We start from the raw sequence: 22,446 nt of genomic DNA, 5'->3' as shown, positions 1-22,446 counted from the left end.
TGGAGCAGGAGGAGAGAATGGGGATTTGCTTCTAATTCTCTCTGATTCACTGATTGTAAAATTTCACATATCTGTAGTTCTCCACTACAGCATCCTAACATGGAATATTGGCTCCAGGGCAGCCACCTCCCCTGGTCCACCCCCCTGATCAATAAAGCAATAAGTATTTATTAAGTGCCTACTATATGCCAGGCACCATGCCAAGTGCTACCGATGGAGCAATCCGTGACATCGATTAGCTTGCATCTTATTAGGGAAGAGAATATGCATATAAATAAGCTTATGCAGAATAAAGTTTACCCAAAATAAACCAAGGAAATTTGGGAAAGGGGAGACACGAGTCATTAGGGAGGATTAGAAAAGGTTTCATGTAGAAGAGCTTAGTTCTGAAGGAAGTAAGGAACAGATCTAATGGAAAGAGCACTGGCTTGGAAGTCCTAAGACCTGGGTAACATCACACAAGTCCCTTGACTTCTCTGGGCCTCACTTTCCTCCTGTGTAAATCTGCACAGGGACTAGGTATTCTTTTTAAGTCCCTCCCAGCTCTAAATCCCTTATTTCTATCACCATCTTGTCTTCACCACTGTACTATTGCTCAAGTTATTCCTCTAGTCTGAATTACTTCTCTCTCCCCCTGGATTTATTCAAATCCCACCTATCCTTCAAAGCCCAACTCATGACCCAGCTTCCCTGTTCTGCTTCCCAGCCCCCACAGTAGCCCCTTCTCTTAGTCCTGTAGCATTTTCAGTCCACACTATGTGATGGGAACACATACAATTATAATATTATATAATAACATTATATAGTTTTAATATGATTTAATAGCTATATCGTTATAAACATCAGCACTTTGATGGATTCATTAATCTATCAGTGTTGGCACTCCCTCCACTGGTGTTGATGGTGATGATGTCATCACCCACCAAATCTCCTCTTCCTACATGCCTTTTATCTGTGTCTCATGCATCTTCATAAAGGGTTACATTACAAAGTGGAAGCCTTTCAATATTCCATAGTTTCCACTGTGACCAACAAAACAAAAAATAACCACTTAATAATATGCTATCCCAAAGTGTTTTCTAATTGTTTCTGGATATCATCTCCTTGAACTCCCTAAAGACCAGGATGTTACTCTTTTTGAATCACCCATGGGTCAACCATAGAATTTAGTACATAATATTTATTGTAATTGTCTTCCTGACTCTAAAGGAAATAATATAGGATTTGAAATCAGAGGCCTTGGGTTTGAATCTTTGCTGTATCACTACCTTGGGATATTCACTTACTATTTCAAGGCCTTAGTTCCCTCATTAGTCAACTTACGTTGTACTAGATGATCTCAAAGGTTCAGTTCAACTCTAAATCCTATGATCCCTTGAACTTCCATTGCCTGGGGAGTGAGGAAGATAAAAGTGGGATGTACAGGGAGGAGTACCATCTTATAGCTAGAAATTCTTCAGCTGTGGGTGGGGGTGAATTCTTAAATAATCAAAAAAAGGCAATTGCAAAAAATAAAATAGATAATTTTGATTACATGAAATTGAAATATTTTTGCACAAACAAAATTAGTTCATCTAGGATGAAAAGGTAAGTAATTGACTGGGAAGAAAAATCTTTGTATCAAAATCCTCTGATAAGGGTCTAAAATCCAAGATATATAGACTACTGACAGAAGTATATAAATCCAAAAGCCATCTCCCAACAGAGAAGGGGTAAAGGGATTGTAATGGGAATGCAAATTTGGAAGATCTTCCCTGCCCCTAGGCTAAAGTGCACCTGAAGCCTGGGGTGGGAGGCTTGTTTTTCAGTAGATACTTCTTGATTGGCCAGTGAGTCAATAAGGTTGTTACATTCTCTGAGCCAGGAGAAGGCTATATAAGCCCTGATGTGTAGCTTTGTTTTGGGGGCTCACTTTGAGAAGTGTTCTGTGATTTCATCTGTATTCTGAAAAGCCGTTGTCCAGAGTCCCCCCAGCATTTAAAAACCCAGATGTTGACTGGGTATGGATGTAATGGTTGGACAGTCTGAACAAGGTAAACGATATATGTCTGACTGATTAAAGTAAGCTTGTTAACCCATTTTGAGTCGCTTTCCTTTATCAAAGCAGATCCAAGAACCTGTATGGGCACCCACCCTGAGCACCCTTGGGGTGCTTGCTGCTACAGGGATATAAACTAATAATTTTCAAAATAAGAATAGCAAACTATTTTTTTTAACTTAGTCACTAATCATAAGACAAAGGCAAATCAAAACAACCCTGAGGTTTTACTTTTCACCTGGAAAATTAACAAAGATGACAAAAGGTGAGAATAGTCATTGTTGGAGGGGCTGTAGAAATACAGGCACACCAGATCACAACATAATGCATTTTTGGTAGTTGTGTGTTGCTACAACCATTCTGGAAAACAATTAGGAATTAATGCAGATAAGGTGATTGAAACATTCATAACTTCCATCCAGAGATTACACTGGGAGGCATTTATACCAAAGAAGTCAGTGACAAAGAATAGAGCCTTTATATATTCCAAAATGATTATAGCAGCACTTCTGTGGGAGTAAAGACCAGAAAACCAAGTAGGTGGTATTGAAAATTACAAACATGATGAATTAGCGCAGCTTGGAAAGACTTATATGAACTGATACAAAGGGAAATAAATATGGCAAGGTAAATATACACAATGACTTCAACAATGTAAATGAAATAGAACAATCACAAAATAATCAGAATTGAATATTGCAAAATTAGAGTTACCAAGGTTGATATGAAAGAAGAGATATGAGAGAACATCTCCCCTTGCTTCTCTGTATAGGTGGGATTCTACAAATATGGAACACTACATATAATGTCAGACTATTTAGGTGTGTTGCTTTGTTTTGCTGACTTTTTTCTCTTCCTTTTAAAAAGTCTTTGTTATAAAGACTGGCTCTCTCAGAATGAGAGGAAGAGAGAGAGGGATTCAATGGGAAATGTGGGTGATATAAGAACAAGAGATATCAATAAAATCCATTTTAAAAAGGAAATATTAAGAAACAACTGCCCAGATGAATCATTCACAAACAGTAAATAACTGAGACTATTGATGTAGGGGAGCACAGTAGGAGTACAGAGTCAGAAGGAAAACTAATGCCCTCTTCTCACCCCTTATCCACTCTCCCTGTTCAAAGTTCAAGGTAAGATTCAAGTCCCCATGACTAGTAAGACAAAGATGATATGCAGAAGATGCATAGGTGTACTCAGCACGTATTGGGGAAAACTGTCCAGTGGTTCCTGCCCTAGAGAACAGAGAACACCAATGCCAAAGACCCTAGATAATCAGCTTCAGGATATGGCCTCTTGGAAACAGTGTCATTTTTAGGGGCCATCCCTGGAAGGGAAAGTTAAGGACATGTCAACATCCTTGCTTTTAGCAGGAACTCCTTGAAGCCTTGTGCTATGTGGTTAGCTATTTATAAAAACAAGGATGAAATTCATTAGCTCCCTAGACTACCCTGACCTAGGAACAGAACTTGGCTTCTTCTCACTGCTTTGAAAATAAATTCATAAGGGAGAGTGCTCAAAAGGATAGCCATAAGGGGAAGAGGGGCAGGAGAAAGGGACAATGGAGGGATTCACAGCTGGATGAATCTGAGAACTCTCTCTCCTCTGGATATGATCATCTCCCTGGGAGCACCCAATTAAAAGGCAAGAATTTCCTCAGTGAGAGAATTTGAGGTAGAGACTTTGAAAAGACCAGTTGTATACTCAGGGCACATGGGTCTCATCTCTTTAAAAAGCCTTCTGTTCCTTGCCCCATGCCTACCCCAGAGCCTGCTGACACCATCTAGAAAAGGATCCGGTATGACTTTCTGGGCTTAGAGTCAAAGCCTGCCGCTTATCCAGAAGCTTGAAGAGTAAATATGGCATAATGGACAATTTATTTAAGCTCAAGTCAGGAAGACTAGAGTTGGGTCTCCATTTTGCTACTTATAAACTGTGTGACCTTCAGTAAAATACTTAGTCCCTAAATTTCAGCTTCTTTCCCTATAAATGGGGTTAATCATCCTTTCTTCATTGCTAGAGGATTACATTATATTTTTACCAACATTTTCTCACGTAGGAGTTTCTTTTTACTAAAGAAAAGAGAATAAATAGGAATGTCATAAAATTGTGGCATATGAATGAAATGAAATATTATTGTGCCATAAAAATGGCAAACATTCAGAGAAACTTGGGAAGACTTGTATGAACTGATGCCAAGTGAAATAAGAGGAACTAGGAGAAAACTTGACACAGGGAAATACAATAATATAAAGGAAAGTAGCTTTGAAAAACTGACCAATCATGTCTTCAGAATCCTGATGATGATGCATGCCTCCTATCTTTTGTCAGGTAGTTGGTAAACTAGAGGTGCAGAATGAGATATATACTATCAAACACGGTCAGCATACTGATTTGTTTTACTTGTCTATACATATTTGTTATGAAAGAACTTTGATTTTGGGTAGAGTGGGTTATAAGTAGCAAAAGAGATGCAAAAATAGAAAAAAAAAGACAGAAGGGGAGGGGAAAAGAGAAAGGAAGGATGGAGAGAGGGAGAAAGAGAAACATAAAGAAAACATTAAAAAACACATAGAATGAAACAAAATGAAAGACACCATAGAAGGTGTCACAAAAAGATAATTTGTCACTAAGGTGTTAAGCTTCATATATATTCTATTAAAAAAAAACAAATTGTATGTAACAGAAGCTTGCCATTCCCTATAAAATCCTTTTTTTTGTACTTATTTGCATTCATTGATGTTTAAACTCATAACAAAAAAAAAATCAAATAAAGATAGTCTACATATACAGCTCTCTCCCAAACTGTGCCTTGAATAGGGTCAGGTTTATTACAAGTGCAGCTTGTATGGGATCAAATTCTCCTCTGAGTTCCCCTCCTCCCAGACAATACTACATTCACCAGTGGTGTTAGCACTGATTTTAATCATCCTTCCTCACCCTCAGCTTAAATTTCCATTTTGAAGCTTGCAGCTGGAAAATCCAATCCTGGCTTTTTGACGTTGGATAAAATTAAACTTTACATCAAATTTAACTAGCACTGTTGTGTAGACAGGCTGAAGTCAGCATCCAACCCCAATGCTGTTCCTAGGCGGGCAGACAGAACCCTGGCTTGTGAGCAGGCAGTCAAGTCCTGCACATAAAGCAAACATTATGCATGAATTCATCCATGCGCTACCTCTGGAGACAACTTCAGTGAAAACTCAATTCACTCATCCCCATTCCAAATGCATTGAAGGCTGCCCATGAAAATGAAGCTGCCCTGACTATTTGACATTTATCACAGAATCCAATCCTGGACCTGTATCTACTTCACTGGCCTTGAAAATGTACAGTCAATACTGTCTTTGATCAGGGTTAGGTACAACTGAGTCTTTTTGCTAATTCCCTATTGAACTGAGTGCCAGGGATGATGATGCAGTGGAAGAAGAACTGAATTTAGAGTCCTAGGTTTGATACTTACCTCTAACAAGTGTGACCTTGGGCAAGTGATTTCACACACACACACACACACACACACACACACTCCCCTTTCAGTTTCACCATCTGTAAATTGAAGGAGTTAGACTACAATTCTTCTAAGATCCCTGCCACACCTATGTCTATGATTGTGTGATGGTGACTGCGGTAACCCAGAGGCTTAAAGTTTACACCTTCACATTTTAATCTCAGGGAGAAAAGTCATATCTCCCAAAGTCGGGAAAAATAATTTGTCTCATTTGACTTCGAAAGGCAGCACTGAGACTGATGGGTGGAAATTAAAAGAAGACAAATTTTGGCTTAATATGAGGAAGAACTTTTCTAACAGCAAAAGCTAACAGTCAGGCGTCTGAGATGCTTTGAGATATCCTGACTTTTTTCTCTTCCTTTTAAAAAGTCTTTGTTATAAAGAATGGCTCTCTCAGAATGAGAGGAAGAGAGAGAGGGATTCAATGGGAAATCTGTCACTGCAAGTTTTCAAGCATAGACTAGATAACCAACTACCTGTCAGGGTGCACAGGAGATTTCTACAGGAGAGGAAAATTAATCCAGATGATTTCTAAGGTTCCTTCTAATCCTGAGATTCTGTGATTCTAGGATGGTTTGAGTCTATGATTTTATTGCTTACCTAAACTAGGTCCTTGTCCGTGGATGAGGTCCAGCACTGAGGCCCAGACCAGCCAGATGCAGACGCATACCTGGGTTGACATGGCACTCTGAGCCTGGGGAAAGAGATAGGAGAAGATAGCTTCTGCACATCATCTCTCAGCCAAAAATCCCACTGCAAGTATGTGAAGCCATCACCTCCTTCAAGTTTCATGCCTTGGAGGGAGGCTGGATCTTGACCAATGGGTCCTTTGTTTTGGCAGAATAAATCAGAAGGGAATTTGACTCCAAAGGCTGATCTCCTGGAGGAGGTATGGCCAGCTGAGGAAAGAGTTGTTCCATTCTGCCTCCAACCATTTTCAAAAGATACCAATGCTTTGGGGTATTCTTACCTTTCTGGAGGCTACAGTTGTAGAAGCCAGACTGTCAGGGTCATCTAGATATGAGTTGGTTCCTCTTCCTGTCTCTAGACAAGATAAAACAATTTCTTTCTTTCTCTTCCTCTCACCCTCAGTTAGTAGCATCTTTATCTGCCTATCCCCAGGCCAATGCATAGAGATAGATATCAAGAGTAATGTAATGTAATCTCCCAGACAGAACTTTTTCTTTTCTGCCTCTGGGGGAAAAAAAACTCTTATAAGAGGTGCGTTTTCTAATTATCAGGAATTCCTATTAATGCTCATCTATCCTTTGGTGCTAGAGAGGGTTCAATGTGCAAGGGGAGAATTTTTCCTTTGATACTCATACACCTAGGACAAATAAATAAATCTCTGATCTTGCTTGGGAGTGGAGATGTGCAAGGGAGAGCACAAATTCTGAAGTTGTTAGTGGGGGGATGGGCAGGGAAGAACATTTAGCAGCTAGAGACAAACAGGACAACCCACTGTTTGACAAAAGCACAAAAAGCTTTCAATAGTGCCTGTTTTCAGTGAGTCAACCATGCTCATGAACACCCTTGGAATTCCTTCCTCCAGCTTTGAGGGGAATTTGAGTTAGTGATTTTTTGATTATCCACGTGTGAAAGAACCCGAGTGGGGTTACTGTTATAACTGTGAGAGCAAAGACCTTAATCCTAAAGACTGCAGTTACTCCTAGCCCTAACTATTTAACTGCGAGAACTCAATACCCTCTAGGGCCTCATTCACAGCTTCCTTCAATTCACTGTCCCCAGGGATCTCTTAGGCTAATCTCAGTCTGTTCCCAAATTCAGCACCCTCATGTATCCCCTTTATATGTCCTCAGGAGCCTTGATCTATGAAATGATGAGCAGCGTGATATTGAATTGAATGCATCTGTGCCAATGGGGAGTTTTAGTCCCCAATGACACTCCCTAAATCTACTTACAGATTCCCATTCTACTGTGAAACTCTAAACCCTTGACTTCTTTGGAAAGTGCTTTGCCTTTAAATGCACCTGTGTATCTATGATCTCGTTTTACCCTCACTAAGGACCTGTCAGGTAAGTGTCATTATGTCCACTGTACAAGCTCAGAAATATTATAACAGATACAAAGGCAATACAGAGTTGAAATTGTAACCCAGGTCTCCTGAGTACCTGGGTCCAATGCTTTTCCCAGGGGGTCCACAGGATCTTCAATAAGCAGTCAATCTTGCTAATGTCAGCTTCTTTTGGGGGCAGTCTTTTCTAAAATTTTACTCCTAAAAGCTCAAAAACTCCAGAAATTTAAATTTACTCCTAATTTGTTGAACATTTTTCAGTTTCTGTGCCCATCTTAAGTTGGAATATGCACCCAATGTTACACACTCTAATTCTGCTCAACACAGCTTCTCAGAAGTTAATCTTCCCCACCCCACCCCACCCCCAACTCTGTCACCCTGAGAAAGGACCCTAAAGTATACAAGAATTGGGTTCCATCACAAACCTTTTCCTTCAAAGAAACTTCCTTGAAGACTGGTCCAAGAAGGAAGAGAGGGGAGATGTGTCATCTACATTCCTGATCTCTGAGAATGAGACAAGTTCTAAACTGCTGCTGGTTTGGTCCCAGGAGACCTTAGGAAACTCCTTGGGAGGCCATGATGTCATTGCTGAAGCAGAATAGAATGCCCATCCCCCTCCCTTCTCATTTTCCCCTCCCCTTCTTTTTTTCCCAGTCCTTTCTCTTCCCTTCTCCTCTCTTCTCTTCTCCCTTCTTTTTCTTCTCTACATCTTTTTTCTTCTCTCCTCCTTCCTTCTTTCTACTCTCCTTCCTCACCCTCTTCTCCCCTCCCTTCTCTTTTCCTCTTTTCTCTCTTTCTCTCCCCTTTTCCTCTCTCTTTCCTTTTCTCTTTCTCCTCCCTTTCCACTTAAGGCAAAGAATGACTTTCTCTGAAAGTCTTTAAAATAGAAAAAAGCTTTTTGGGATGGAGGTAGAGGCCATTGCTTAAGAACAATATCCAATTTGAGGAGAATGGAAAAAAACATTCCAAATTTTAAAAGTCAACAGCATTTTTTTATTTTTAATTTTCCCCCCAATTACACATAAAAACAATTTGGAACATTTTTTGAGGCACTCAGGGTTAAGTGACTTGTCCAGGATCACATAGCTAGTAAGTGTCTGAGGCCAGATTTGAACTCAGACTCTCCTGACTTCAGGACTGGTGCTCCATCCACTGTGCCACATAGCTGCCCTTGTATACTCATTTTTAAAAAATTTTAGTTCCAAATTCTCTCCCTCATTCCTTCTCTCCCACCTCATCAAGAAAGTAAGCACTTTGATATAGATTATACATGTGCAGTGGGCAGCTAGGTGGCACAGTGGATGGACTATCAGAACTGTAGTCAAGAAGTTCAAATCCAACCTCAGACACATTAGCTATGTGACCCTGGGTAAGTCACTTAGCTCTGTTTGCCTCAGTTTCCTCATCTGTAAAACAAGCTAGAGAAGTGTAATAGTAATGGCATTTAAAGATTCCCCTGTATTGGCTTGGTTTTTGGTTTGATTGTGTTAAAACCCAAAGTTTGTTAATCCCACCTGTGGGATGGACTTGTTGACATGAAAAGAGTCCTGAACTGGGAGGAGCTGGTGATGAAGATTTGGAGAGACATAAGAGAGAGGCAGAAGAACTTTTTGGAAGCAGCACCCTTGTGGAGGCAGAGAGAGACTGAGAGGATTGCTGAGGGCCACTTTGAATTGCCCTGGACTTTTGAGACCTGCCCCCAGAGCTGCCAAGGACTGAGGAGACATGGCTGCTTTGCTGGTACTTTGTCTGTCTGTTTTGATGTTGTTTTGCCAGATTTGTCCACTGGTGAAAGACAGTCCTGTTGTTGAAGAAGTCCTGGAACCTGGCTGTTGGTTAAGAGCTCCTGAGACTGTCCTGCAGACAGAGAGTGAATACTGTCCACTGGTGAAGGACAGTGCTGTTGTTGCAGGGGTCTGGGAACCTTTCTGTTGGTTCAGAAGCCCTGAAGAAGGATTTTCTTGTTGTATGTTTACAGAAATCCTGGGAGAGGGTTTTGCTAGTGTTTTCAGGGGTTCTAGGACTGTTCTGCAGACAGAGGATGAATTAATGAAGAGACTGGCAATGTATCTTGTGGCCTTGCTAAGGTTTGTCTCCCCAGGAACAAAGATTGCTGAGAACTTGCCATGTGTCAAGATGAAGAAAAGACCTCCATTTGGGTATTAAGTGCTGTGCTTAAACTTGTTGTAACTCTGGGGTACATTCAATTGTGATCCAGGGGTGGGGAACTTTTGACCTTTTTGTGTTCTATGGTTGAACAAATGAATGTACTTTACTTATGATTGGAAACTAATCTCCATTTGAGAAGAGGGGCTTTGTGATGGACTAAATGAAGGTACAGCCTAGGGGTGGAGTAGTATTTAGAACAGGGACTTTGTAATTGATTGAATGAATGTAAGGTCCTGGGGTGGGGTAGTACTTGGAGATTATTTAATCGTGCTTAGTAAATGCTGTATTTTGAATGATGTCATATTTTGATTCCCTCTGTTCTTAATTTGTCACTGAATAAAATGGAGAGCACCTATGCTGGTATTCTGAACCTTGGGAAGTTGCCTTTGCTTGGCATTACATTACAAGAAGGAAGTGAAAAACCATTCCAGTATCTTTGCCAAGAAAACTCCACATGAAATCATGAAGAATCGGACATGATGGGAATGACTGAACATACAGGGGCAGTCATGTAAAACATATGTCCATATTAGTCATGTTGTAAAAAAAAAAACACAGACCAAAAACTGAAACAAAGCAAGAAAAATATAGGAAGTTTTAAAAAGGAGTATACTTTGATCTGCATTCAGATTTCATCAGTTGATTCTTGAGGTAGAAGACAATTTTCAGCAAAAGTCCTTCAGTATTGTCTTGGATCATTATTTTGTTAAGTCATTCAGAGTTGTTCATCATACAATATTGCTGTTACTATTATGCTGTTCTCCTGGTTCTGCTCATTTTACTTTGCATCAGTTCATATAAATCTTCCCAGGTTTTTCTGAAAGAATTCTGCTAATAATTTCTTATAGTACAATAGTATTCCATCAGAATAATATACCACAACTTGTTCAGTCAACTGATGGGCATCCCCTCAATTTCCAATTCTTTGTTATCACAAAAAAAAAAGAACTGCTATATGTTTGTACAAATAGGTCAATTTCCTTTTTTTATCTGTTTGGACAACAGCAGTTTCAAGAGATTGGAAGTCAAAGTTTTTAGTAACGAAGGTCTTTATTAATCACATTATCAAACAGAATGAGTTCTTCAAAATCACCCTGCTTTCATGAAGCTCCCAGACTGAAACATAGAAAAATATAGGGACAACCTTAACTGAAACTTTAAACATTTGCACACAGGAAAAAAACTGTAAAATTTGTCTTCCAGGAAGTTCTTCTAGATATCAAAATTATATACTTTTTTCTTGAATTCCTACTATTTAAATTTAGAGTTAGAGCATCTGAGTTCTAACACAAGTTCTGACACTTGCTATGTGAGTTGATACAATTCTCTGGGCTTCATCTTTCTGACCTGTAAAATAAGAGCGTGAAGCTAGATGACCTGAGGCGCCTTAGGGTTCTAAATCTATAAGCCTTAACCTCTGTTTCACCAACTTAGAATGACTTGGCTCCCCAGCATTTGGCTCCTCAGATATGTGAGGATTTTCTTCTCATTGAGCATTCATTTATTCTTTCAACAAGTATTTTTAAATGGTTATTAAGTGCCAGTCACTGAAGATACAAAAACAAACAAACAAACAAAAAAAACAGTCCCTACCTTCAAAGAACTTACATTGCATTGGGGAAGGACAATAATATGAACACAGGTTAGGAAATGCAAAGTATGTTGAAAAAAGTTTTGTATACGAAATATATAAAAAGTCGTTTTGGGGAAAGGGTATAAGCAACAAGGGCAGAGAGAATCAGTAAAGGCAAATGAGCTTTGAACTAATAGGAATATTTTTGAACTAGTAGGAATACAACTAGACAGACAGGAGTGAATGACAGCCTGAACAAAGACATGAAGAAAGGAAATGAAAACAGCCGTGAACTCTAAGGTAGAAAGTATCTCTTCTGTACAGCACTGTGCAAAGTACTAGACATGTGTCATTGTTGTTTGGTCTTCATTTTTGAAGAAGACCAATGATATCACAATGTTGAGTAGGGTGTGTTCAGCTGTGGCTGATCAGACCAATACAAGCTCAGAAGGTATTACCACAGATTGGGCATAAATGGTCAATTGGAACACTTATAGAGGAAGTATTTCTGGATTTACCCAGTTGCTGCTTCTTTTGTGCTTCTACAATTCTATTTTGTTCATGGACTACAGCACCTTCTTTGATGTGGGCACTATGTTGGGTGGTTCTGTGCCAGCATTAACTATGTCTCACAATCAATATCAAAGTTCTTCAGAAATGCCTTAACAGTGCCTTTGTATCACTTCTTCTGACCATTATATCAGTACTTATCTTGTGTGAGTTCTCCACCTTTTCGGTAAGCATGCATTTGGCATTTGAACTATGAAGCCAGGCCATTGGAGTTGCACTCTCTACAACAGAGTTTGAATGCTTGGCAGTTCATCTTGAGAGAGGACCTCAGTATACAGCAGTACCTTGTCTTGCCAGGTGATCTTCAGGATCTTCCTGAGACAATTCAAGTGGAGGCCATTCAGTTTTCTGGCATAGAAGTGACAGATTGTCCAGGTTTCACAGGCATACAACAATGTAGTCAGCACAATGGTTCTGTAGACCATCAGTCTGGCATGCAGCCTGATATTTCTTCTCCACTTTCTTTCAGAGCCTCCCAAACACTGAATTAGTTCTGGAAATGTGTGCATCAACCTTATCATCTATGTGGACAGGTCTGGAAAGCATACTGCAATGTAAGTGGACTTATCTAGAGCATTCAAAATTTCTCCATTTACTGTGATCAATGGTTCCACATACAGATGGTGCAGTGCTGGCTGGTGGAGGACCTGTTTTCTTTTTTTTTTTTTAAAGCAATTGAGATTAAGTAACTTGCTCAAGGTTATACAGCCAGTTATTTTGTGTGGGTGCTAAGTATCTGAGGCCAGAACCGATCCCAGGTCTCCCGACTCCGGGGCCAGCGCTCTTACTCACTGCATCACCTGGCCACTCCAAGGACCTGTTTTCTTGGTGTTGATTGTCAAGCCAAAATGAGCACAGGCAGCAAAAAATTGATCCATATTCTGTTGCATCTCAGTCTCAGAGGTTGAATTGAGGTACTGAACATGCACAGCATACTGTGGAACATACTGATTGTTTGGGGCGATATCATTTCTCAAAGCAGGTACTGTGAGAAGCTCAGTGAATCAACCAACTGTTAGTTTGAGGATCTGTTAAAAAATTAGCAAGTTAACAAAGCTTGATTCTGAGCCCTCAGACTCTGTATATTCTTTTCCCCCCTTCTTTCTTTCCCTCCACAAGTCCCAATATTTTCTCATTTCAGGGCATCTTGATTCTTCTTGATTTGCTCTGAAACCCCCTCCCCCCCATGTGCTCCTCCTTGTTCTGAAGAAAGGGTGCACTGCTACCACAGTGTGAATGTTATATCATTGCGTCTACCAGCAGGTTATGTATATGGGTTATGTGCCTGAACACTCTAGAGAAGAAGCACCATAGTATAGTGGATGGAGAGCCAGTATTCAAACTAGGAAGACCTGAGTTCCAGTCCCTTCTTTTTTTTTTTTTAATCTTTTTTTTTTAATGCTTTATTAACTTCTGATTTACATCATTCGTTACCCACTGCCCAAAAATAAGCAGTCCCACAGGATATCCCCTCCTCCAATCTGCTCTCTCCCATATTTTCTCCCATACCCCTTTCTACTTTTCCAGTGGATCTCTATGCCTCAGTGCCTATATATCTTATTTCCCAATGTAAGATGGTATTAATAATAGTGTATATATATATATATATACACACCTATACAAACATATATATACACACACACATATATATATATTCAAATATACATATATTTGAATATTTGATTTTAAAAATTTCGATTTCCTTCCTTCCTTGTCACCCACCCTTACTGGGAAAGATAAGCAGTCCAGTATAGGTTGTACATGTGTAGCTAATGCTTGTAAAAGACTGACTATATTTCCCTCCCTCCTATCCCACCTCCCACTTGTTCTATTCCCTACTTTGATCCTGACTATTTTCAAAAGTGAGTGCTTCCAACTTCCCTCCCCCCCAGCCTACCCTCCCTTCTATCATCCCCCCTCTCATCCCCTTCCCCCCCTATTCTCCTGGAGGGTGAGATACCTTATTTAGTGTGTATTTCACTCCCTCCTCAAGCCAAATTCAATGGGAATAAGGTTGACCCATTCCCTTTTGCCTTCCTATTCTTCCCCTCCATTGTAACCATTTTCCCTTGCCTCTTCTGTATGAGATAGTTTACCCCAATCTGTCTCTCCCCATCTCCTCTCATTATATTCCTCTCACCTCTTAATTTCACCTTTTAAGTATCATTCCTTCCTGTTAAATTGGTCCTGTGCCCTCTGTCTATGTATACCTGTAAACATATATACACACATTCACATATGTATTCATATGCCCATATACCCTCATATATAGACAAATATATATTTCTAATCCCTTCAACTACTGAGAAAAGTTTCATAAGTTACAATTATTGTTCTTCCATGCAGGAATGTTAACAGTTCAACTTTGATAAGTTCCTTATGATTCCTTTTCCCTGTTTACCTTCTCATGCTTCTCTTGCTTCTTGTATCTGAATGTCAAATTTTCTATTCAACTCTGGTTTTTTCAGCAAGAATGCTTGAAAGTGCTCTATTCCACTGAATGACCATATTTTCCCCTGAAACATGATACTCAGTTTGCTGGGTAGGTGACTCTTGGTTTTAATCCCAGCTCCTTTGCCCTCCAGAATATCATATTCCAAGCCCTTCGATCCCTCAGTGTAGAAGCTGCCAGATCCTGGGTTATCCTGATTGTGTTTCCACAATATTCAAATTGTTTCTTCCTGGCTGCTTGTAATATTCTCTCCTTAATCTGGGTATTCCAGAACCTGGCTATAATATTCCTAGGAGTTTTGTTTTTTGGGATCTTTTTCAGGAGGTGATCGATGGATTCTTTCAACCTCTATTTCGCCCTCTGGTACTAAAACATCAGGGCAGTTTTCTTTGAGAACTTCCTGTAGGATGATTTCTAAGTTCTTACTTTGGCCATGGCTTTCAGCTAGTCCAATAATTTTTAAATTATCTCTCCTGGATCTATTTTCCAGGTCAGTGGTTTTTCCCATGAGATATTTCACATTGCCTTCTATTCTTTCATTTGTTTGGATCTGTTTAACAGCATCTTGATTTCTCATAAAGTCATTAGCTTCCATTTGTTCCAATCTAATTCTGAAGCAATGATTCTCCTCATTGAGTTTTTGAGATTCTTTTTCCATCTGGCAAATTCAGCTTTTTAAGGAATTCTTCTCCTCATTGCCTTTTTGAGCCTCTTTTTGCCATCTGAGTCATTCTATTTTTTAAGGTATAATTTTCCTCAGTCAGGCTGTTTCCTCTCATTTTGCAATTTTTTTGCATTGTTCACATTTCTCTTCCCAATTTTTCCTCCACTTTTCTTATCTTTTTCTTAAGGTCCTCTATGGCCTGTAAGCAGCTTGTATTTTCCTTTGAAGCTTTTGGTGCAGGAGTTCTGACTTCACTGTTTTCCTCCTGTTCCATGCTTTGCTCCTTTTTGTCCCCAAAATAGGAGTGTATTGTTGGAATCTTCTGTCTGCTTTGTTTCCTTTGCCTGCTCATTTTGCCACTCAATTACTTGACTTTTGGGCTTTTTCCCACAGTAGGACTCTGCCACCAGACAGGGGAGCTTTCGTCCCAAACGCTGGGGTTTTCTCAGCTGCCAGAGGTATTAAATGGCTGCCCTCTCTGAGGTCCCAACACTCTCCGTCAAGCTGGACACACACCCCAGAACCTCCACCCTAGACTGCAATCCAGATCCAAGCAGGTTAAAGCAAGAGCGATTACCCCTCAGACTGGTGCTTGGTCCCCCCACACTCTGCAGGCCAAGAGCTGAAGCCGCCACCTGGCACAGGCTAGCCATGCTGGTGTCTCAGCAGCTTTTCACCCTGGGGGTAAAAGCCACGCACTCCCACTTACTGGTCCCAAAATACAGACTGTACTGACCTCTCACTATGTCCTTTGTGTCTATGTGTTGATAAATCTGGAAACTGCCGCAGCTGCTGGTGATCTGGAGTCCCTCCGGCTGCAGCTAGTCAGGCCCACCCTGGGGCTAAAGCCTCAGCATGGGGCTGGGCTCGGCTCCCAGAGCGCTACACTGGATTCCTGCCAGTCTGCCAGGCTGTCCTCAGTGGGCGGTTAGTTTCTCTGTGTCATTTTGTGGGTTCTGCAGCTCCAAAGTTTGTTTAGAGTCCCCTTTTACATGGATTGGGGAAGGTAGAAGCCAGAACCTGCTTGGATCTGGATTGCATCTTGGGTGGTGGTCCTGGAGTGTGTGACCAGTGAGCCAGAGCTTGTGGGAGATGTAGAGAGGGCAAATAATGGCTCTGGAAGCTGCAAAAACCCCAGCGATTTGGGACATAGCTCTCTCCATTCTGGAAGCAGAGTTCTACCATGGCAAAGAGCTCAAAAGTCAAGTCATTGGCTGGCAATATGAACAAGCAGAGGAAGCACAAAGAGACCATAGAATCTTTTGGGGGGGGACAAAAAGGATCAAGGCATGGAATGGAAGAAAGACAGGAAAGTCAGAACTCCTGCATCAAAAGCCTTCAAGAAAAATATGAACTGATTACAGGCCATGGAGGAGCTCAAGAAGGATTTTGAAAACCAAGTAAGAGAAGTGGAGGAAAAATTGGGAAGAGAAATGAGAATGATACAAGAAAATCAGCAAAAGCAAGTCAACAGTCTATTAAAGGAGATCCAAAAATACGCTGAAGAAAATAACATCTTAAAAAATAGACTAGTAGGGGTGGCTAGGTGGCAGAGTGAGTAAGAGTGCCAGCCCCAGAGTCAGGAGGACCCCAGATCGGTTCCAGCCTCAGATACTTAACACCCACACACACACACACACACACACACACACACAAACTAGCTATGTGACCTTGAGCAAGTCACTTAACCCCAATTGCCTTACCTTCCCCCCTCCAAAAAAAGCAAAAAAAAAAAAATTTTTTTTTTAAATAGACTAACTCAAATGGCAAAAGAGGCTCAAAAAGCCAATGAGGAGAAGTATGCCTTAAGAAGCCAAATTTGCCAGACAGAAAAGGAATGTCAAAAACCCACTGAAAAGAATAACTCCTTCAAAATTAGATTGGAGCAATTGGAAGCTAATGACTTTATGAGAAATCAAGATACTATAAAACAGATCCAAACAAATGAAAAAATAAAAGGCAATGTGAAATATCTCATTGGTAAAACCTCTGAACTGGAAAAATAGATCCAGGAGAGATAATTTTAAAATTATTGGACTACCTGAAAGCCATGATCAAAAAAAGAGCTTAGACACCATCTTTCAAGAAATTATCAAGCAAAATTACCCTGATATTCTAGAATCAGAGGGCAAAATAGAAACTGAAAGAATTCACTGATCACCTCTTGAAAAAAGATCCCCAAAAGAAAACTCCTAGGAATATTAGAGGCAAATTCCAGAGTTCCCAGATCAAGGAGAAAATACTGCAAGCAGTCAGGAGGAAACAATTTAAGTATTGTGGAAACACAATCACAATGAAACCAGACCTAGCAGCTTCTACGCTGAGGGATCAAAGGGCTTGGAATATGATATTCCAGAAGTCAAAGGAGCTAGGACTAAAACCAAGAATAACCTACCCAGTAAAACTGAGTATAATGCTACAGGGGAAAATATGGTCATTCAATGAAATAGAGGATTTTCAAGTGTTCTTGATGAAAAAAACAGCTGAACAAAAAATTTGACTTTCAAATACAAGAAGCAAGAGAAGCATGAGAAGGTAAACGGGAAAAAGGAATCATAAAGAACTTATTAAAGTTTAATTATTTGCATTCCTACATGGAAAAATGACCATTGTAACTCATAAGACTTTTCTCAGTATGAAGATAGTTGAAAGGTATATATATGCATATACACACACACACATACATATATATATATATGTATGTATAGGAGGTGTATGTGTATATAAATATGTATGTGAGTGTGGACATATGTATGTTCATGTATACATAGAGGCAATAAGATGAGTTGAATATGGAGGGATGATATCTAAAAAATAAAATTAAGAGCTGAGAAATTTATTGGGAAAAGGAGAAAGGGAGAGATAGATTAGGATAAATTATCTCATATAAAAGAGGCAAGGGAAAACTTACAAAAGAGGGGAAGAGCAGGAAGGTGAAAGGGAATGGGACAACCTGATTCTCATTGAATTTGGCTTAAGGAGGGAATAACATACACACTCATTTGGGTATCTTACCCAACAGGAAAATAGGGGGGTAGGGGATAAGAGAGGGGATGATAGAAGGGAGGGAAGATTGGGGGAGAGGGTAGTTAAAAGCAAACATTTTTGAAAAGGGACAGGGTCAAAGGAGAAAAAAGAATAAGTGGGGGGTGGGATAGGGTGGAGGGAAATATAGTCTTTCACAGTATAACTACTATGGAAATGATTTGGGTAACTATACAATATATTGAATTGCTTATCTTCCCAGTAGGGGTGGGTGAGGAGGGAAGAAAGGGAAAAAATCTGGAACTCAAAAGTTTTAAAAACAATTGTTTAAAAATTTGTTTTTTACATGCATCTGGGAAATAAGATATACAGGTACTAGGGTATAGAAACCCATCTTGCCCTACTAGAAAGTTAGGGGGAGTCATGGGGGAGGATATGAGAGAATATTGGGGGAAGGGATGTTCAGTAGGCTGCCTATTTTGGGGTAGGGGGTAAGGGAAAGATGGGGAGAAAAAAATTGTAACTCAAAATCTTGTGGAAATGAATGTTGAAAAAAAAGTATAAGTCCTTTGCCTATGATGTCTATGGAAAAATACTGCCTGCCTCTTTATAGAGTATCAGGTATCAGCCAGAAGGAAGAGTAAACACTTGGGGACAGGAAGTCCTCTCTTTTCTGATTTCTGTAATCACACAAGGCAGGTAACCCCCTACCCCAGCTACATACCCCAGGCAGTTCTGCTTCCCAATTATTTCTGATGACATCATCATCACCACCACCACCACCACCAACAGCTAGCATAGTATTTACTATATGCCAGGGACTGTGCAAGGTCCTTTACAAATATTATCTCATTTTATCTTCATGAGATGAGAGGGTTTATAGTTGAGAAAACTGAGAACGTTGTGTGGATATATATTTATATAGTGCCTACTGTGTGTCAGGCATTGTGCTAAGGGCTTTACAAATCTCATTTGATCCTCACAACACTGGCAGGTAGGTGCTGTTATTATATCCATTTTAGAGATGATGAAACTGAGGCAAATGAAAGTGACTCAGGGTCACAGAGCTAGTATCTCAGGTTGAACTTGAACTCAGGTGACTCCTGATTGCTGGCCTTTTGCTCTACCCACTGTACTACCTAGCTGCCTTGACAATAACAATGCCACCTTACATTTGTGTAGAGACAGCATTATAGTGGAAAGCACATTGGTCTGAAGTCATGTGTTTCAGTCCCAGTTCTGAGTCTTCCTGAAAAGTTCAGAAAGTCATTGAACCTTTCTGAGTCTCATTTATATTTTACTCATTTATAAAGTAAAGGATGATACTTGTAGTACCTCCATACTATAAAGGTTTCTAAAGAAAGTGCTTTATCAAGGATTCCAAGAATGTCTGTTGTGGTTAGTAGGTTCACATCCATTATCTCACAAGCACTATCCTACTACCAGCCCTGTGAAGGTGGACAGCAGGCATTATCCCCATCTTACAGATGAAGATACACTCAGTCATGTACTCAAGCTCAAGGTTCAATAGCTAGTAAGTGACAGAACTGAGGTTTCCGGGTTTCCAGTCCAGTGCTCCTCCCACACACAGTGACTAGAGTCAAAATTTTAGGAGCAGGAAATTGGATGTGAAAGGAGAACAGTAGTCAGAGCTCCCTATTCTGAGAAATATGAAGTTAGGAGAGAGGAGGGAGGAAAGGTGCTCTCACATTGAACTGCTTTACTGCTAATCATGCCTCCCACTCCCACCCAACACACACAGAGGAAAGTCTCTAAAACACTCTCTGGAATTACTCAACTATTCATACCCTTTTAATTCAGTCATCCTGCAACTGGACCAATATGCACATAAGTACAGACACACATGCACAACACATACACCAAAGGTTCATGATATGGAAATAAAATATATATGACAATGTATCATTAAATATTCATAACTTTACTCTGTGGTAATAAAAAAAAGCTGCAAACAACATAAGTGACTACCAATTGTTTAATGACTGTGGTCATTATGTATGAATGCAATAGAATAAAATGACATCATAAGAAAGAAGAGACAGTGTGAACTAGTGCCCAATAAGCTGACCCTGATGTCAGGAAGATCTGAATTCAGGTCCTTCCTCTGACACATAGTGGCTGTGGTGGTCCTCAGCAGGTTAGCTAACTTGCCAGCACCCATCCCCAGGCAACTCTCTAGGACAGTAAGCTGCAGAACTGGTGATGATCAGCATGGGTAGAGCTTTCTTATTAGGAGTTTCTTATACTGAGGAAGTCACAAATCTGGTTCAAAAAAGAAAAAAAGGAAAAGGGAGGAAAGGGGAGGAGAGGGAAAGAAGAAAGAAAAGGAAGAAAGGAAGGAAGGGGAAGGAAGGAAAGAAGAAAAGAAACAAAAGAAAAGGAAGAAAAAAGAGAGGGGAAAGGAAAGAAAGAGAAAGGGAAGAGGAAAAAAGGAGAAGAGAAAGAAAGAAAAGAGAGAAAGGGAAAGAGAAAAAGGAAAGAGAAAAGGAAGGAAGGGGATGAATAAATGACTATAATTCAAGAAAACATGGAAAAACTAGGATGAGGTGATGCAGGGTGAAGAAAGCCGCACTATTGGAACAACAAACACAATGACTACCATAGTACCAATGAAAATGACACTCAAAGACTATTAAACTTAAATTGATTTCAATGAACAATCTGAGGACAGAGGATATAACATGAAGCCTTCTCTTAGAAGGCGGGGGGACTACTGGAAAAGAATGTGACATACACTATCAGACATAGCTGTTTTGTAGGTTGGTTTTACTTAACTGATTTCCTTTGTTACAAGGGAGGATTCAATGTAGAGGGAGAAGTGGAGTATATAAGAAAATGATCCCAATGTAAGAAGCAAAATAAAAGGCATCAACAGCAAAATTAGGGAAAATAACACCATCTGAGGAATTGGCTAGGGTCAGACCTAGACGCTTAGGTTCTGGTCATCTCTTGGTTAGAGCCTTCCCTGGACTGGTTCTACCGCTGTGAAAAAAAATAATCTTGTTTTCCCTGTCTCTTTCCCTAGATTTCTTATTTGGCTATGCATGCACTGTACGTGCAGAATGCTCTGGGTCTGCTGGAGCTGTTCACATAGACCTAAGTATGGAGGCCACTGAAGAATGACAAGAAGACACCATGCCAGCAGAGCTCTTTCTAATGTGTGTCATGAACTCTGAGACTCACAAGCTCTGTTGGTTAGAAGACACAGGAGACCATGAAGTCTTGCCCCCTGTCCTCAGACCCAGGCTCTGCTTCCTATGGTATAACATCAAAAGTTGGTACACCAGGCTAAAGTCATGGCCAAATGGCAAAAGGGCCAAAGGTCTGTCTTTGACTGTAGCTTTAGGAAGTGGGGTAGTCATTTCTAGGGGTTGGAGCAGGGTACAGTTTTCAGACCCTCTCCATCCCTCAAGTCGCTCTTGCTTCAGCAGTGTGGGCCTCATCATCTTACAGCCTTAACTCTACAAGGCACATTTACAGACATTGTCTCATTGGAACCTCACAAAAGCCCTGTGAGAAGGAGGCAAGGGTGAGAGTTAACAAGCACATTCTATACGCCAGGAAATTGAAGCTCAACAGAGGGAAAGATTCAGCCCCAGGTCACAGAGCCAAGTTAGTGGAGGTCTGAGTCAGAACTGGGACCCTGGTGCTCAGGTTTCTAGTCCTATGTTCTTTCCACCACACCACACTATCTTTCATGTAAATCAAAGGAGGGTTTGTGCCATATCTGGTCCATCTCTGGACACCCTCATTGCCCAGGCAAGAGATGACTCTCGATCTCTTTGGAAGGCTCCTGATAAAAAGGCCACTTTGCCTATGAATGAAGCCTTCTGGATAGATCTCTTTAAACAGAAGTGATCTCCTCTAACTCCTTCAAACTGTTATATTTGAATCTCTCTTATGGTCTTTAATCACATCCTACCTTCTACTATATCTATACATACACACATATACTATATATAATATACAGACACACACCCACATATGTGTAGGGGATATATATATATTATACACACACACATATACTCATAGGCATATGGGGGATATGTATATACACACACATACATATATGTGTGTATGTATCTGTATTCACATATACATGAGTGTATACACACATACACAATATCCTCCCTACTGAATTGCAAACTCTTTGAGGGCAGAAGCATGTCTTACCCATCGCTGTGTCCACCACAATGCCAGCAGGGAGCTTTGCACATAGCAGGTACTCAATAAATGTTTATATAACGGGCAACTTGGTAATTGTCAGGGCTTTGAGCTTCTCTCTAAAGGTACATCCCCTACCCCACATACATTTTAGACTCGGTTTTTGAGGCCCTATAGTTCATCCTGGTTGGCAAGGGGAGTCAGGCACTGGGGAGGGGGCAGGGGAAGGTTGCCAAAGGAGGCTCTCAGGCTCCCTTTACTCTACAT

General features: G+C 40.4%; 1 protein-coding gene across 1 annotated transcript in view; it reads right to left on the bottom strand.

The window, feature by feature from the left end:
• The window catches only part of COL20A1 (collagen type XX alpha 1 chain), a 114,169-nt gene that overhangs the window by 60,040 nt on the left and 31,683 nt on the right, over nt 1-22,446 (bottom strand). The window contains exon 8 of the mRNA XM_069072596.1: nt 6,147-6,240. Within this exon, the coding sequence (XP_068928697.1) occupies nt 6,147-6,240 (94 nt within the window). The remainder of the gene's footprint in view (nt 1-6,146; nt 6,241-22,446) is intronic.

Source organism: Petaurus breviceps, unplaced genomic scaffold, assembly GCF_028583685.1.
Source record: "Petaurus breviceps papuanus isolate PSGF00001 unplaced genomic scaffold, PetGlider_PUasm1.0 90847, whole genome shotgun sequence".
Taxonomy (NCBI): domain Eukaryota; kingdom Metazoa; phylum Chordata; class Mammalia; order Diprotodontia; family Petauridae; genus Petaurus; species Petaurus breviceps.
This window is presented reverse-complemented; position numbering and strand designations above follow the sequence as displayed.